The sequence below is a fragment of the Lissotriton helveticus genome, chromosome 8, assembly GCF_964261635.1.
Source record: "Lissotriton helveticus chromosome 8, aLisHel1.1, whole genome shotgun sequence".
Taxonomy (NCBI): Eukaryota; Metazoa; Chordata; class Amphibia; order Caudata; family Salamandridae; genus Lissotriton; species Lissotriton helveticus.
The window spans coordinates 281,729,313-281,745,801 of record NC_136069.1 but is presented as its reverse complement, the minus strand read 5'-3'; the positions used below and the strand labels follow the sequence as shown (position 1 = coordinate 281,745,801).

Genomic DNA, 16,489 nt, shown 5'->3' with positions numbered 1-16,489 from the left:
TGATAAGGTGGTTCTTCGAACGAGGGCAGCATTCCTTCCAAAGGTTTTTTATGCCTTTTCATGTATGGCAATCCATGGCCTGCTTTTCTGCTCCTCCTCATCCCGCAAAAGAGTAGAAACGATTGCATTGTCTAGATCCTAAGAGAGCTTTCAGTTTTTCTCCGAAGAGTTTTAAGGAATTACGACAGGACAGTTTTTCTGAAGTTAAAAAGGGTAAGGCAGTGAAAAAGAGAACAATATCTAGAAGGATTGTCTTATGTATTAAGATCTGTTATGAGCTGGTTCAGCGACAACCACCAGAGGGGTTGCGTGCACACTCTTCTAGGGCAAAAGATGCTACTACAGCATCAGCACAGGGTGTGTTGGTTTTGTATATTTGTCAGGCTGCACACATTCACCAAACATTATTATCTCCATAATCAAGTCAGGAGGAAATGGCATTTCGCCCAATCTGTTCTTCAGGATTCCTAGTTTGAGCCCTTCCATAGACCCACTACCTGGGAGGTACTGCTCTGGTATCTATTCAAAAGGGGAGGAATCTGCAGTTAGACGTCTCTATCAGAAGAACAAATGACTTACCTTCTGTAATGCCTTTTGTTAGAGACTAACTACACATTCCTCACCTGCCCTTCAATTTCCCCGTTCTGTGGTGCTTTCTCATGAAAATCTGTTGATAAATCAATTCCAATACTAGACGTTTGCACACAAAAGACTATTAATATAAGGTTTTTTAATGCTCCTCGTCGGTTTGTATGGATGGAGTACGTAAAGACACTAATGCCATCACGCGTATGTGATGTACATAAACGAAGCTGACACAAACACAAAAGAATGAGTTAAGCAGAGCCATGACATCACAGGATGCTACCAGTCAATTTCGGGCATTACTGAAGTCTTTCCAAGCAGCAAAACCTGATTTATAAATAATCTCCATTGTGTTTTTGTCCTCTTATTCTTCTGTATTTTTTGCACCATCCACGCTGTTTTCACCACATTGTGTACCTGCGCCGTTCACCGTCACAAGCACAAAAAGGGCACACCCACTATTGGGGTACTTATGCATACACTGTAATGTAGTGCTGATATCACTACTTGCAATAAGAGTCTACTTTCCCTTTACAGTTTCTTGTGGTCTGCCTTTTTCAGTTTCTCTCCCATTACTTGTGTCTTCTCTAATATTTTTGCCCTCTAAATGATCACCGGTTGAGAAATTGTTCTTTGTTTATATACACAAAAACAGAAGCTTAAGTTCAACACAGCCATAAAAGCCTAAATGCAAAGAGTAATTACATATATGATACTATCCCAGCACACCTGAGAATCATCGCAGAAGGAGATCCTAGAAATTCATGACCTAACTGAAGGAGCAGCTGGAAGGGTAGTTGCCAGTCACCCCATGGAGGACCCACAATAAAGAATGACCCCTGGAGGCACTTGGCAAAGCTAGAGAGGAGACAGCAGTAATAAAGGAAAAAAGAGAAAAGCAAAATGCAAAATACAAACCACCTCACAGCCATGATCATCCCCAGATGACCCCAACCATCCCTCAAGAAACACTACGCTTGAATGCCTCCTGGCACTGCAGCCTGCCAGTCAGCAAGCCCTAAAAACACACTTGGACAAGAATCAGACCTCAGGATGAAAACCTCGACTGACAGCAGAATGGGAAAAAAGAAACGGGGACTAAACTCACAAAGTAATATTGATCACAGCACCCCAGGGGCTCCATCTGGATGGAACTAAATAAACTACACAAAAAGTCAAGCGGATCTCTGGTGAAAGGATCTGGTGTAAGTACCTACCCCAGAGCAGTGGGATATACAATCTCAATAACCATGACAAGACTGACTGGGTCAAACAAATGCACAATGTTTTCTGAGGGGCTGGAGACATAAGCAGAGAAAAGATGACTGATCAACACCCGGCCATCTACTGCCTGGTAATTTACCACAATGGACTAGAAACCTAGGCACTCTGGTAATCTGTTTCTAACTGGTTTTAACCGGTCAGTGTTGGGGTATGGTATGCATTGGTAAGGTGGATAGTTCTAAGTGCACCGCATAGTGTTGATGTGGCATGGGAGGGTAGTGGGGATTTAGGAGTTCTTTTACCTTGCATAAAAATGACTAGTGTAGGTTAAATAACAAGCATCCCTAGACGCCAGAAATGCTTCGGGCCCAAATGAGGGAGACTACCTCTATAACAGAACATGAATTGGCTTCTTAGTAGCTTGCCCTGAAATGTCAACATCCCTTGCAGTAGAATAGAGTAGAAGTTGATATCCAAGTACAAGGATGGCAAAAGTTATCATAAGTGGCAGTTTATTCAGCAAGATATATATAGATGCTATGCTACTCTGATTATGCCAGAGGCTCGATGGGAGTGCTTCAATACTGATAAAACAATTCCATTGCATTTATACGATACATGTAGGGACATAAAAGGACTATCACGAGTGGGAGGTAGATCGTCCGCTTACCTCGGTCCCTCACTATGGAACCCACTTCCCACAGCCATCCGAAACGAAACGGTATATACCCTATTTCACAAATCCTCGAAGACTAGGCTTTTTAACCAGTAACTCAATAAGCCGCTATACATTCTTTCGATCTGCTCCGGAGCCGGGATACCCTTTTTGGGTAGCTGCCGCGCCTTACAAATTTAATAAATAAATAATATGTGCATGCTCCAAGAAAATGGGATGGAGAGAGCCTCTTCATGGTGTACTTCTACTCCACCCAAGGCCTGCATGAGACTATACTGCAACAGCCAAATGGCAAGCCACATCTGTTACTGCTGGGTGAGGACTTTAACGTAGCAATAGACGCCGGGAAGGATAAATCCAACCTTAAACCACCTCTGGGTAATGCATGGATGAACTTGGGGAGGGAATGGTTATACACGCAATGGGCCTCGGTGATATACGGAGGAAAAACAACTGAGAAAATAGATCCTACTCCTGTTACTTGAGGGCACACAATACCAAATCCATAAATTATTATCTTTTTACTCCATGTCATCCATGCTGTTAGCACAGACGATTGAGCCTTTGGCATAGTGAAAGGAAGAGATTCGCCGAAATGGGGTTGGAAATTAGACCAAACTGGAATGAAAGAATATCATTGGACGCCAACAATCTATTGTTGTACAGAGCATAACAAGAGAACTCCCTTTTAAGATGCAAATGTATATTTTATCTAGATTGCGAATATGCAGAGCAAGGCATAAACTGGGAAAAGACAGTGCTGCTCTCTGTAGAAACTGGGCCACTAAGGGGGGGGTTGTCTATTCCCCCAAATCAATATGCACGCTTTACATATTTGGAGATCTGGCTGTCATTGGACAAATCAGACATTCCTCAGAGATAGCCTGAAGGTGGATGACACTCCCTTTTTCTGTGGTGGGCGAGCAGGCCTGTCCGAAAAGATAGCTATTCTGAAATTCTTATTTGTGCTACAAAGAATACAATTAAAATATTTTATATTTTAAAAAGAAAGATCCCATGACGAGATCTTTACTTTGGGTGGACAGCCCACCTAGAACAGCACTAAGGTAGACATATCCTTTAGCAAGTAGTATATGAAAGTTGCAACTGCCTACACAAGTTTGAAAAGATGTTCTGGAATGGGCCATATGGATGGGCATTTGTTAGGAGAGAAGGTGGAAAACACAGGAGCAACTGAGACAGTATACAAAGTGTTGGAGGTTGTTCCGCAAACAATACTGAATAAGTAACTGGTGAACTGAACTGGCTTCCCATACTAAGGGAATATGGTTGCAGAAGCGAATGGCTAAGTGATGACGTTTTATATGAATCAAGTGAACATATTTGTATAACTATCCCATACTGCTTCACCCCCACATCTGGTATGCAAAATAATTTGTCATATCGAAGTTGTTCGCCACTTGTATGGCTGTGTTACATTTACAATTCAAGTTAAATGTTTTTGTTTTTTTTAAAAGAGGAGTAGTAGCTCGACTGGCTGCAGCATTCAATACTATTACACAAAGCATGAGTACAATTGATTGGGTACTGTAGAATTACATGGGAGTAATACTTCTTTGTGCACTTGTTGAAAGCCTGCCACGTCTTTTTGGAAAGGTGAGCGGCAAACATTGAACTAATGGCAGTAATAAAAGGATCAATCGGTTTCCAAAGCCTGACTGCCGCCAGGGCTAAATATAAAAATCCAATCAAGATTAAGAAGAAATGCTTTAAAACAAACTAGGTAGCAATAACCAAGAAAGACTATCATCTCTTTTTATACTACTAATTAGAACCTTGAGGGGACATGCTTGTGCTCCTGAATGTTATACCTACTCAGACATCATTTACCCATTTTGTGAATCTATATGGTAATGAATCCACTATGACATATGCCATTTACGTTTGCCCTAGACACTTTTGTGACTGAGGGTCCAGGACTAACTTCCTGCTATTTACAATTGAGGAGGTAGAATTAGCCATTAGGGAACAGAAGAGGCGTAAGGCTGCAAGTCAGGACCTGGTGCAGATACATTCACCTGGTGCAGACACATTTTCCTGCCATAGATACTAACATCTGGGCAACACTCTGACTAAGTTATTTAACAACATGCTCCAATTGAGCATCATCCTCACACCCTGGCAACTGGCCATAAAAATTCCAAATATTAAAGAGAGGAATGAATGCCCACAAAATACTATAGGCTAATCCCTCCATCCACAATACTGTCTGTAAACTCTTTGGGAACATTTTGGTCCAATACTTTCAACAATTACTACGCTGTCTTTGGGCATTCATTTGCTATAGTGGAACATTAACTCCACCTGCGTTGAAAAAGGACGAAATAGTTTGCTTGGGGGAAATATTTTTAACAGCATTTGTTGATCTCAGAGTTTCACTTGACAAAGCTCAGCAATGACATTCTATGGAACCAGGTCAACTTTCATCTGCAGTAACTGAAGTTTTCTCCTGTATGCAAATAAGACGTCTTTGTGTAAAGACATACAAGGGGAGTCAGGTTATATGCTTGTGACAAAGATGAGGGGTAGGAGTGCCTTTTGGCACACATCTTATTTAACATATTCATCCACATTATGTAAGAATTTCAGAGGGTGTCTTGAGAAGACGCGAGTGCATTTTTATGGCTGGATTTCATTGCGAGCTCTGGAGTTGAGGCAGAATGCAGTGCTAGTTTCACACAGTGCTTGTCAATGGGTCCTAGAGGTGTTAAGACTATATGTACCTCAAACCTTTGGCCTCTCTACATACCACAGAGAAGAATAGTGTGAGGCCAATAACATGAGCTCTATCCAGGTGAATAAGCACTATTAGGCAGTTTCTGTGATCTACCAGAAGTAATACAGAGTCGGCTCACTCCAAACAGTGCTTTTTGTGGGGCGTTCATGGCTTTCCATTTCCTGAATGGACTGTCCTTCAAGGCCATTGCATGTGTATCTAAATTGCAAATATGTCTTAAGACCACTCACATGGTGCTGTATGTGTGGAAATGCATCTTCTTTTCACGTTAAATGCAATTTTGGAGTGGTATTTGCATTGATATTTGTTGCTGCACTCGCCTGCATGGTCGGGGTCATGGCGCACATAGTCTTCATTGCAGACCATACACCCATACACTGCCGCATACAGAGGGAAAAAATAAGAGAGAACATTGATACTAATGTAAAGTTTCACTTCTATTAAGGACATGGAGGAAAGGATTAACCCACCCATTCTTCTAACCCTGTTAACATACCCACCCGACGAGACAAGAGGGTTCAATATACTTTGGTCATTTAGGTGTATTTAATTTATGCATATGATGATTTATTACGAACTTCATATCTTGTTAGACATGGTTAAGTTTATATCTTCACACTGTTGGTTGACATCTGAGTCCCTGTCACCTGAAAACTGGCACCTTACGCTATGGTTTTCTTTTCTCAAGGCTGATTCGAGTAAATAGGAGAAACCTTTGAAGAAGATGGCTTCTGGTCACAGGAAGAAAGAGGCGGATATTCTCCAGGGAATGTTATATGGATGTGCAGCGTCCTGACTGGATGGACTGTTTTTTGTTTCTTTCCCAATAAATTATGGGAAATGTAGTATTTTATTGTTAAATCTGCATGAAATTAAAGGCTGCAGGTGAATAAAAGTAGACAAAGTAAAGCCTAATCCTCTCTTTAATAGAATTAAAACTTTCTGTTATGATAGCTAGGAAATGTTTCATTCTTTGCTTAAGAATATTTAGTGCTGTGCAAAAAATGCTTCAGTGGACAAGATAATCCCGAGAGCCTCTAGGACAGGAAGTTGAATGCAACAGTAAATAGTGTATAAATAGGTTTCAAATTATGTTTTATATAAATATATACATTTTTATCTCATTAGGCTAGTAGACTCAGACAATGCACAGTGTAACCCTTGCTTTGAAAAGACACTACAAAACAAATACAAAATACAGAACTTATTCAGTTTCACAAACTAGATTAAATTTGCATCTGCACCTAAAGTGGCATGACCGTTTCATTCAGTAATACAACTCCAGAATGTCTGGTAATTGTGGGTTTACAATGCAAACAAAAAGAACCCACAACTTTTTTTATTACGAAAAATACTAAATGAAGTTACTCTATATGCCTCCCTTTGGGATCTGAAAAACCTGCTTATTGTTAAACAATTCAGTGCTAAAATATTAGTAAGCTATTTTAAAGTCATAAATAAACATTTCTAGTGCTAAAAGTCATTGATTTGTCTTACATTAAACTGAACTCCTGATTCACTGAGAAAAGGGTTCCTTCTGTAAAGTCTTTAGGTGAGTTCACTTGCGGTTCATAGGATAAAACTTGACGTTTCAGTTTTGGAAAAGCTACAAGAGACTGACCAAAACAAAAACAAAAAACATAGATCAACCTCTCTATAAAGATTACACCTGTTGCATTATTTACTGATACTTTGCATAGTTATTAACATATCAGATAAAACAGCTAAAATAAAAACATTTTATATTATACAACTTTACTCAGTTTCTAAAAATAATTAAGTTAGAATCCATTTCAAGAGCTAATAAAGAGCAAATAAAGGCAAAGCCAATAGGTTTTCCCTTTGGAACCCGACCCTTTAGAAAAACATTTGTTTTGCCAATGGTTCTTACAGACGTGGACAAACAAAAAGAGCTATGACGTATCCGCCTAAATTATTTTTCATCGGGCACAGCGTGCATGTATGCGGACACCTACAAAGTAACACAAGCATTTTTCCCGTTTTATTTTCTATCATAGAAATAATTTTTCATTATTTTGAGGTAGAGGTGGGGGGGAGCATGGTGAGGGTGGGAAGGGGAAGCAACAGCGGGCTCGGGTGAAACAAAACAATACAAGGAGGCCAAGAAAAGCTGGGAAGGTAGAAGCAACACTGGAGGGAAGGGGGACAGAAACAACACGGAGGGCTGAGGAAGCAACATTGGCAGGACAGAGGAAACATGGATTACGGGAAGAAGAGAATCACATGGGTCAGCATGAAAGAGGGAACTGTTGTGCGGAAGCACATGGATGAAAAAGTGATGCAGGGGAGAAGCACACAAGGGCGTGCACAACATCAGGAGGGTCAGGGCTGATAAATACACATTCGAGAGAGCAACTCAGAGCCTGTCAGAGGACGGGAGTGCAGTGCATGAGGGAGACAGCTGAAAAACACATGCAGTCTTGTTGAATGCTTAATCAAAAACACAAAATGAATGCGTTAAAAGTGAGCTGTGGAAGCATGTGTAATAAGTCAATTCTCCAAGGGAGGGTCAATCACAAGAAGAGGTTGCAAAACCCACACAAGCTGATGTATATGAAGTTAGCAAATGAATGATAAAGCCAACCAATCCTAAGCAAAGGACAGGCTTTAAGCCCACTGAACGCTGGTAATAGGTATTTTTGCTAACATACAGCCTGCATATTCTGGTAGGTGAGACATAAAAATAGCATCCAAATATCACTTTAAAATGATGTGATCCATATAAACAACTGGCCCTTCAGCAGCAGCATGCTACATGAGCATGTGGATGCCCAGAATTGATTCCCATCACTGACATGCAAATATAGTAGTCAATGTGGTAAACGGTGCACATTGCGTTTGAGCATTCAGATGCACGGCAGAACAAAAAAAAACTACTTTGCTTAAAAAACAGGATGCTGGGACATGTACAGGTCACCCACTTGATCTGAATTCTTCCTAATGCGTGACTCTTCAGTGACAGAAGTACAAATTAATGTTATACTCTAAACTAGAGTAAGCTGACTCATGTTGTTAAATATAATGTTAACGATAAAGGATGCTATGGCTGCCTTAGATGCCATTGAATGGGCTATGATTCTGTGAAATATTCACCAAATACTAAACAATAAAAGGCAACACATGACGTGGCCTAACAGATAGGGCGGCCAGCCTCGAATCTGCGGAACTGGGTTTGTGGCTCGCCAACGACGCTCAACATCCTGTGATAATTACTTAATCTCCAAGTGCCAAACTTAAATGAATGTGTCAGTCTCTAATGCAACTCGTAATCATCTAAAGTGCTCGCATACCGTTGGGTCGAGTTTGCGCTATATAAAACTCCCCCCTCAAAAATTAATAAACTAAACCACAAAGAGATGCAACAAACTCACAAATAGAGTTTTGTGTTCAAACCATAAGTAGCTGCCAAGATTATCTAAAATTCTCATTTCCCTCAAAGTATACATTTTAGACTTTTCTGATGCATATTTTGTTAATGCATATAAAGCACTGAGAGAGGGTTTTCTCTGAACCATATGAAAAACAACAACATTTGGCTCATATTCAATGCTAACCTCTCTTTTATCCCAGATTACTGCAGTAGTAAAACACAGTAATTCCTGGCTGCCAATCTGGACTTTTGAAGGAAAATGCTACTTACCCAGTTTGCATCTGTTCTTGGCATGTAGAGCTGTAGAGTCACATGCTTTGCATAGCCTGCCATCTAGTGTTGGGTCAGGATGTTTGCACTTTGTTTTTTCGAAGAAGTCTTTTCCAGTCACGAGGTGGGTGACTCCTTTCTTAAATTGTTTTCCTGCTGAGGGTGATAATGGAGTTAGTAAAAGTAGTAGAAATTGAAGTCGAGGTATATATGTATCTAAGTAAGATGTCACTGCAACAGGTATAGGTACCCGGGGAGGCGGGTGGGTGCATGTGAATCTACTGCTCTACATGCCAAGAACAGATGCATACTGGGTAAGTGATCTCCCAAAGCAGTGGCTAACCTGTAGGTTTTGCAGTCATTTGAAATAGTGTACGTAAAACTGCTTGGCCCACACTAGCTTGCTGTCTTGCTAACACATCTACAAACCAATGTTTTGTGAATGTGTGTGGTGTAGACCACGTTGCGGCTTTGCAAATGTCATCTATGGGTAGATTTCCTAAAAATGCCCTAGTATGTGTTTGGAGTGAGCTCGAAGGGGAATTGTCAATGTTTGTTTTGCATAGTATGTTTGAATGCACTTGACTATCCACCATGCAATACCTGATTTTGATAAGGGATTGCCTTTATGTGATGGAGCAAAAGCCACAAATAGTGGTTACGTATTACGGAAAGGTTTTGTCCTTTCTATGTAGTAGAGTAATGATCTTTTCACATTTAAGGTGTGTAGAACACGTTCTGCCATAGAATCTGGTTGAGGGAAGAACACAGGCAACTCAACCGATTGGTTGCTATGACAGGCAGAAATAACCTTTGGTAGAAATTTAGGGTTGGTCCAAAGAACCACTTTGTTTTGGTGTACTTGTAAAAATGGTTCTTCTATGGTCAGTGCCTGAAGCTCACCCACTCTTCTCAGTGATGTGACAGCTAGGAGGAAAGCTACCTTCCAAGTGAGAAATTGCAGCTCACATCTGTGCAATGGCTCAAAAGGTGGACCCATCAGTCTGGTGAGGACAATGTTGAGATTACACTGGAGCAGGTGGACGTCTTGGGGGAATGACCCTTTTAAGTCCCTTCATAAATGCTTTAATGACAGTCACTCTGAAGAGAGACAAATGTTGTCCATTCTGAAGGTATGCAGCTATTGCAGCAAGATGTAAGCGTATGGATATGTACGCTAAGTTTGAAAGCTGTAAATGTAATAAATAGCATATAATGTTTTGAACTGAAGCATCAAGCGGGTTGATTTGACTGGTATTACAGTATATGACAAACCGCTTCTACTTTGCTGCACAGCAAGCTCTTGTGGTAGGACGTCTAGCCTCTTGCAGTCTGGCGTGAGATTGTGGTAGCCAAACTCTAAGACTTCAGGTGCCAGACCGCAAGGTTGAGATGACTGGGATCTGGATGTCTTACCTCTCCATGGCTCTGCGTGAGTAAATTGGGTGTAAGATGTAGTTTTTGGCAAGGAACTACTGAGAGCTCCAACATGGTGGTGAACCAGGGTTGACGGGCCCATATGGGAGCAACTAGGATTAGTGCCAGGGACACTTGTCTGAGTTTCCAAACCACTGATCAAATGAGTGGGAGAGGCAGAAAAGCGTAGGCAAATATCCCTGACTAATTCACCCATAGTACATTGCCTCTGGACAATGGGTGTGGATACCTGGATGCGAAGCTCGGGCATTTTGCGTTAAGGTGTGTGGCGAACAGATCTATGTTTGGGAAGCCCCGCATCTGCAAGAATGGGAGGAGAACTTGAGGGTGGAGTTCCCATTAGTGGATCTGTTGTCTTTGACAACTTAGAACATCTGCAATTTGATGGTTTACTCCTGGAAGGTGTTCTGCGAGGACATACATTTTGTGACGTATAGCCCACCTCCAGATGGTCTGTGCTAGTGTGACAGCTGGAGAAAGTGTGTACCCCCTATTTCTGTATGTAGTACATTGCTGTCATGTTGTATGTACTTATCAAGACAGCTTTGCTTACTAGATAAACTTGAAATGCTTTGAGCGCTAGAAAAATCGCTTGCAGCTCTAGATGATTTATGTGAAGCTGTTTTTTCTGCAAGATCCACATGCGTTGTGTGCATTTGGAGATGAGCTCCCCAACCAGTGAGTGATGCGTCTGCTGTTAGCACCATCTGTGGAACCGGATCGATGAAGTGCAGCCCTTTTGAAAGGTTTTGTGGATTCCACCACTACAGAGAGCGATGGGTGCAGCCGTTCACCAACACTAGATATGATAACAGGCCTTGAGCCTGGTTCGACTGACGTGCTAAGCATTCCTGAAGGGGACGCATTATAAGTCTTGTGTAGGAGGCTATTAGGATGCAAGACGCCATCTTCCCTAGTAACTGCATGGACACTCGAGCTGGCAATGAGTGTTGAGGCTGAAACTGAGATAGTAGAGTCTGCATATTGCGGATTCTGGCCGGATTGGGGTAGGCCAGAGTCTTTTGTGTATCTATAGTGGCTCCCAAATACGCTTGCGTGTTGGATGGTTTGAGATGGGACTTGGAAAGATTTACCGTGAATCCAAGATCGTGGAGCAACTGCACTGTTTTGTGAGTGGATGGTTTGAGATGCGACTTGGAAAGATTTACCGTGAATCCAAGATCATGGAGCAACTGCACTGTTTTGTGAGTGTGACGTAGACAGCTTTGGTGCGAGCTGGCTTTTATAAGCCAGTCTTCTAGGTATGGGAAGACGTGAATGTGTTGTCTTTGTAAATGAGCTACGACTACTGCCAAGCATTTGGTGAAAACCCTGGGTGCAGTGGTTACTCCGAATGGGAGCACCTTGAATTGATAGTGCTGGTCCACTACCATGAACCTGAGGTATTTGTGGTGAGCGAGGTGTATTGGGAAATGGAAATAGGCATCTTTTAAGTCCAGAGTGGACAGAAAGTCGCCTTGCTGAATGAGCGGGAGCACTTGTTGGAGTGTCACCATATGAAAGTGGTCGGACTGAATGTATAAATTTAGTTATCTGCGGTCTAGTATAGGTCTGAGAGAGCCGTCCTTCTTGGGAATTAAGAAGTACAGAGAGTATACACCGGCCTCTTGATATTGTAACGGGACTGGTTCTATAGATCTTTTTCCTAACAGAGAGAGAATTCTTGTTTGAGAAGGTTGAAATGTTCTTGTGACATTGTGTGTGATCTTGGAAGAATGTTTGGGGGAGTGTCTGTAAGTTCCAGGCAGTAACCATACTGGATAATTTGTTGTATCCATTTGTCTGAGGTGATTGTATTCCAGACAGGTAGAAATTGGGAGAGACGTCCCCCAACAGGAGTGGAATGATCAGGGGTAGCGGAAGGAAGTCACTATTTGTTGTTTGTGGGGAAAGTGAGTGTTGAGTTGCCTCTGCCTCTTTCCTTACCGTTGTTACCTCTAAATCTACCTCTAAGATAGCCTCTTGATGAGGGCGATTGGTTGTTGCCTTTTTAAGAGGAGGAGGGATTCTCTGTGGAAATATTTTTGGAGCCACCCCTGTAAAAGAAGCGACAAAAGGATCCCCTATTTGAGGGTAATTGTAAAGCCCCCATGGACTTAGTGACCTCAGTGTCCTTCTTCACTTTTTCTAGCGAAGTGTCCACTGTTGGGCCGAAAAGGTGTTATCAAATGGTTGGGTGAGGATAGAGGCTTTAACCTCCGGTTTGAATCCTGAAATTCTCAACCAAGCATGCCTGCGTAGCAGTACACTGGTGTTCAATGCGCGGGCTGCTGTGTCTGCTGCATCTAAGGCTCCCCTGATGGAGGTATTGGTGATTATTTGTATCCTCCTGAATAAGGTCATTAGCCTTTGATTTGTGTTCATCAGACAGGAACTGCATTAGTTTCACTAGCTCATCGTAATGAGTTCCTTCATAGCGAGCTAACAAAGCTTGAGCATCACCAATGTGCCAATGATTGGCCGTTTGAGATGCTACTTTTTTGCCCGAGGCATCAATTAATTTTGACTCCTTATCAGGAGGGGGGGCTTACCTGTAGTCTGTGAGTTAGCTCTCTTGTGAGAATTGGAAACTAAAAGAGTCTAAAGGCAGCTGACCTTTGATATAAGCGGGGTCAGTAGGTGCTGGCTTATATTTTTTCTTCACCCTGGGTGCAATCATTCTTGCCCTCACAGGATCTCTAAAGATCTCCTCTGTATGCTTAAGCATCCCTTTGAGCATTGGTAGTGTGTGAGTAGCTCTCTGAGAGGAATTTAGGGTTTCGAATAAGAAATCATCTTCTAGAGCCTCTTTATGTAGCTCCATCCCATGATAATGAGTAACCCTGTTAAGTAGCTCAATGTATCCTAAGTTGTTATCAGATGGGGAGTGTTTGGAAGATTATAGATCCTGATCATCATCAGTGTTCAGATCAGTGTCATAGTCTTCCCATGGGGCAGTATCCTGTGGCCTATCCTCATCCCCCTCATTCTGTGGGTCAGGTGATAGTGGGGGTGGTGAATTTGTGGGTGTGATGAGCACATTTAGATCAGTAGGCGAAGGAGGTAGAATGCAAGGTGGAGAAAAGTTAGTACCCACATTTTTTCTCTTTAGAGGGATGTAGTGATCCTCCTGCAGGCCCATCTTCCTCTTCTCTGGTAATTTGGCATGAATATGTCCAGTGTCCGGATTTATTACCAGTTATGTTTGTTTTGGATCTGAAGGCAGAACGCAGGACCGAGGCTCTTTTGGTGGAGACTTTTTCTCCTTGGTCACCGTATTCAATGTCGAAAGTTTCAGCTCCAAACCTTTCGGCTCCGAAGATTTACTCTTCGGTAACAATGGAATGGTTACCACGACATACTTCGGTTTAGACCCTGAAGGTTTCGGCTCGACACCGGCATGGGGCCAGCTCGAGCACCTTGTGTTTTGGTGCCGGGCGTCCAAAACTTTTTCTCGGTGCCGACCTTAGCCTAAAGGCAGAGGAGGGACCAAAGCCTTTTTTTCTTGTGTTGCTGGGGCAAGTAGGGTTTCTGTACTCCAGGTACGCTGACCCAGTGTAACTTGCTCCTCTTCTTCCATGTCGGAGTCAACCTCGGAGATATGCTCTGCTTTATTTTCAGCTCCTTGAGCGTGGAATCTTTGCTGAAGATGTCTGGTGCAGAGTCGCTCTGATGTTGCATTTCGTGACGTTAAGCCAGATGGTGACGGAGCATCTTCTTTGATCGAAGCAATCGGCACGAATTGCAGTCTTTTTCGTCGTGTTCCGGGGGTAGGCAGAGGTTGCACACTTCGTGCAGGTCGGTGTGCGGAAATTTAGCACGACACCCGGAACAGAGTTTGAATGCAGTCCATTCCATCGACTGCTAGCGAGCTCGGCCTGGGTAGGCCCAACGGCCCGCCAAGAGTTTTTCGATCGAAGACCTTTGATTCGAAACGATAGGCGGAATATGGAAAACGCCATAGAGAAACAATACCGTTGAGGGTAGTGGATTGCGCATCGAAGGGAACCCGAGAGACCAGCAGAACCGGAACTCTGCAATTCACATCCGAACCAGATGGCGGATAAAAACAATCTAACAATGGAGTCGAAGCTCATGCGCGCTGTCACCGAAAGGAGGCGTCTCCTACCTCATGCCTGGAAAAGACTTCTTCGAAGAAGAACAAAGTGCAAACATCCGAACCCAACACCAGATGGCAGGCTATGCAAAGCACGTGATCTACAGCTCACATGCCTCGAACACATATTTTAAATAGTGTTTTTCATTTTACATTTTCTATAAGATGAAAGCTAAACGTTGATAGAAAAATGCTTGAATAAACTTGGCAACCTCATAAAAAGACATACATCGCTTTAACTTTGTGTTTGCTCACCACTGGGCTCGCTTTGGCTTCAAAGGTATGGCACCCAAGTAGTAATTTAGTTTTGAATATTCCCCCGTTTCATCTAATAACACCATTAAACTTAAATGAAGTGAAGGTTGATGGGCTGTTTATGAACTGAGGGAGTATATACGTGCTGGATAAGGAAAGTATTGCTTACCTGTAACCATCAGTTTGCTGGTTGCTGTGTTGTGGATTAACGCACAAGTTACTACTTGTGTAACGATATATCTGTAAGAGATATTAGTTAGTTATAGATTCCTTACCTTAGAATATCCCCAGGCGTCAGACTGGATCCGGAATTTTTTTGCGTAGCAGTACCCTTGCGCGTCGGTAGGCGTTGTCTGCGGCTCCGCGTCAGTCGTCGGGGGCGCCGTGATGACGTAGTCGGAGTACTTAGACGCCGCCTCCGCGTGCTGACGTCAGTTCTTAGACACAGCTTTTCCGTGCCAGAAGCGCTGAGCCATGTTAAAAACCAACACTGGTGCCATTGAAACTAGGGCCCTGAAAGGGGATAACCCTAACCCTAGATATCGGTTCGCAGAACGGGGAGGATGGGTGAGTAGGTAAGGAATCTATCACTAACTAGTGTCTTTTACAGATATATCGTTACACAAGTAGTAACTTGTGCATCTGAAAGAGACACGTTAGTGATAGATTCCTTACCTTAGAATAGATACCCCAGCAATACCAACCCCGGTGGTGGGTCTGCAAACCAATAATCACACCAGAAAGTCCTGGAGGACAGAACGGCCAAAGAAGCCATCCCTCCGGACTTGGCTGTCGAGGCAGTAGTGTCTTGCAAATGTGTGCAGCGAGGCCCACGTAGCTGCCTGACAGATGTCTTGTAAGGGCAATCACCGACCCAGGGCAGTTGTAGTCGCCGTAGCTCGGGTGGAGTGAGCCCGCAATCCAAAAGGGGGCTCCTTTTTAGCCAAGGAGTAACATGCCTGGATACACAAGATGATCCACCGGGAGATGGTCCTCTTGTGCACCGCTTTCCCCTTCTTAGCGCCCACGTAACCAACAAAGAGTTGGTCATCCACCCGGAACTGGCGTGTGCGATCCAAATAGAATGAGAGCGCACGTTTTGGGTCCAGACGGTGGAGCCGCTCTTCCTCTTTAGAGGGATGCGGTGGCGGGAAGAAGGTTGGCAAGGTGATAGACTGCCCGATGTGGAAGGCTGTGACAACCTTGGGCAGGAAAGATGGCTTAGTACGCAACACAACCTTGTCCAGATGGACAGAAAGGAAAGGAGGAGTACAAGAAAGGGCCTGGAGCTCACTCACTCTCCTGGCAGAGGTGATGGCAACCAGGAAAGCAGTCTTCAGAGTAAGAAGGCGTAGAGGACAGTTGTGAAGTGGCTCAAAGGGAGCGCACATCAGAAACGTAAGAACAAGGTTCAAGTCCCACTGAGGCATCACAAACGGAACAGGAGGGAACGTGTGTGTGATGCCTTTAAGAAAACGATTTACAATAGGGGACTTGAACAAAGAAGGTTGATCAGGCAGCCTTAGAAAGGCTGAAAGGGCAGAAAGGTAGCCCTTGATAGTTCCCAGAGCAGAGCCCTGCTGGGCAAGAGAAAGAAGGAAGAGAAGAACCTCAGAGAGAGGGGCAGCAAGAGGATCCACAGCCTTTGCTGTGCACCATGCCACAAATCTGTTCCACCTGCAGGCGTATACCGACTTTGTGGAGGGACGCCTGGCTGCCAGAATGACTTTACAGACTTCAGGAGGCAAGTCAAATGGCCTCAACTGTCGCCGCTCA

General features: G+C 43.3%; 1 protein-coding gene across 1 annotated transcript in view; it reads right to left on the bottom strand.

Moving 5' to 3' along the window:
* The window catches only part of CUL5 (cullin 5), a 778,902-nt gene that overhangs the window by 88,891 nt on the left and 673,522 nt on the right, over positions 1-16,489 (bottom strand). Inside the window, exon 17 of the mRNA XM_078657044.1 lies at positions 6,741-6,859. Coding sequence (XP_078513170.1) covers positions 6,741-6,859 — 119 coding nt within the window. The remainder of the gene's footprint in view (positions 1-6,740; positions 6,860-16,489) is intronic.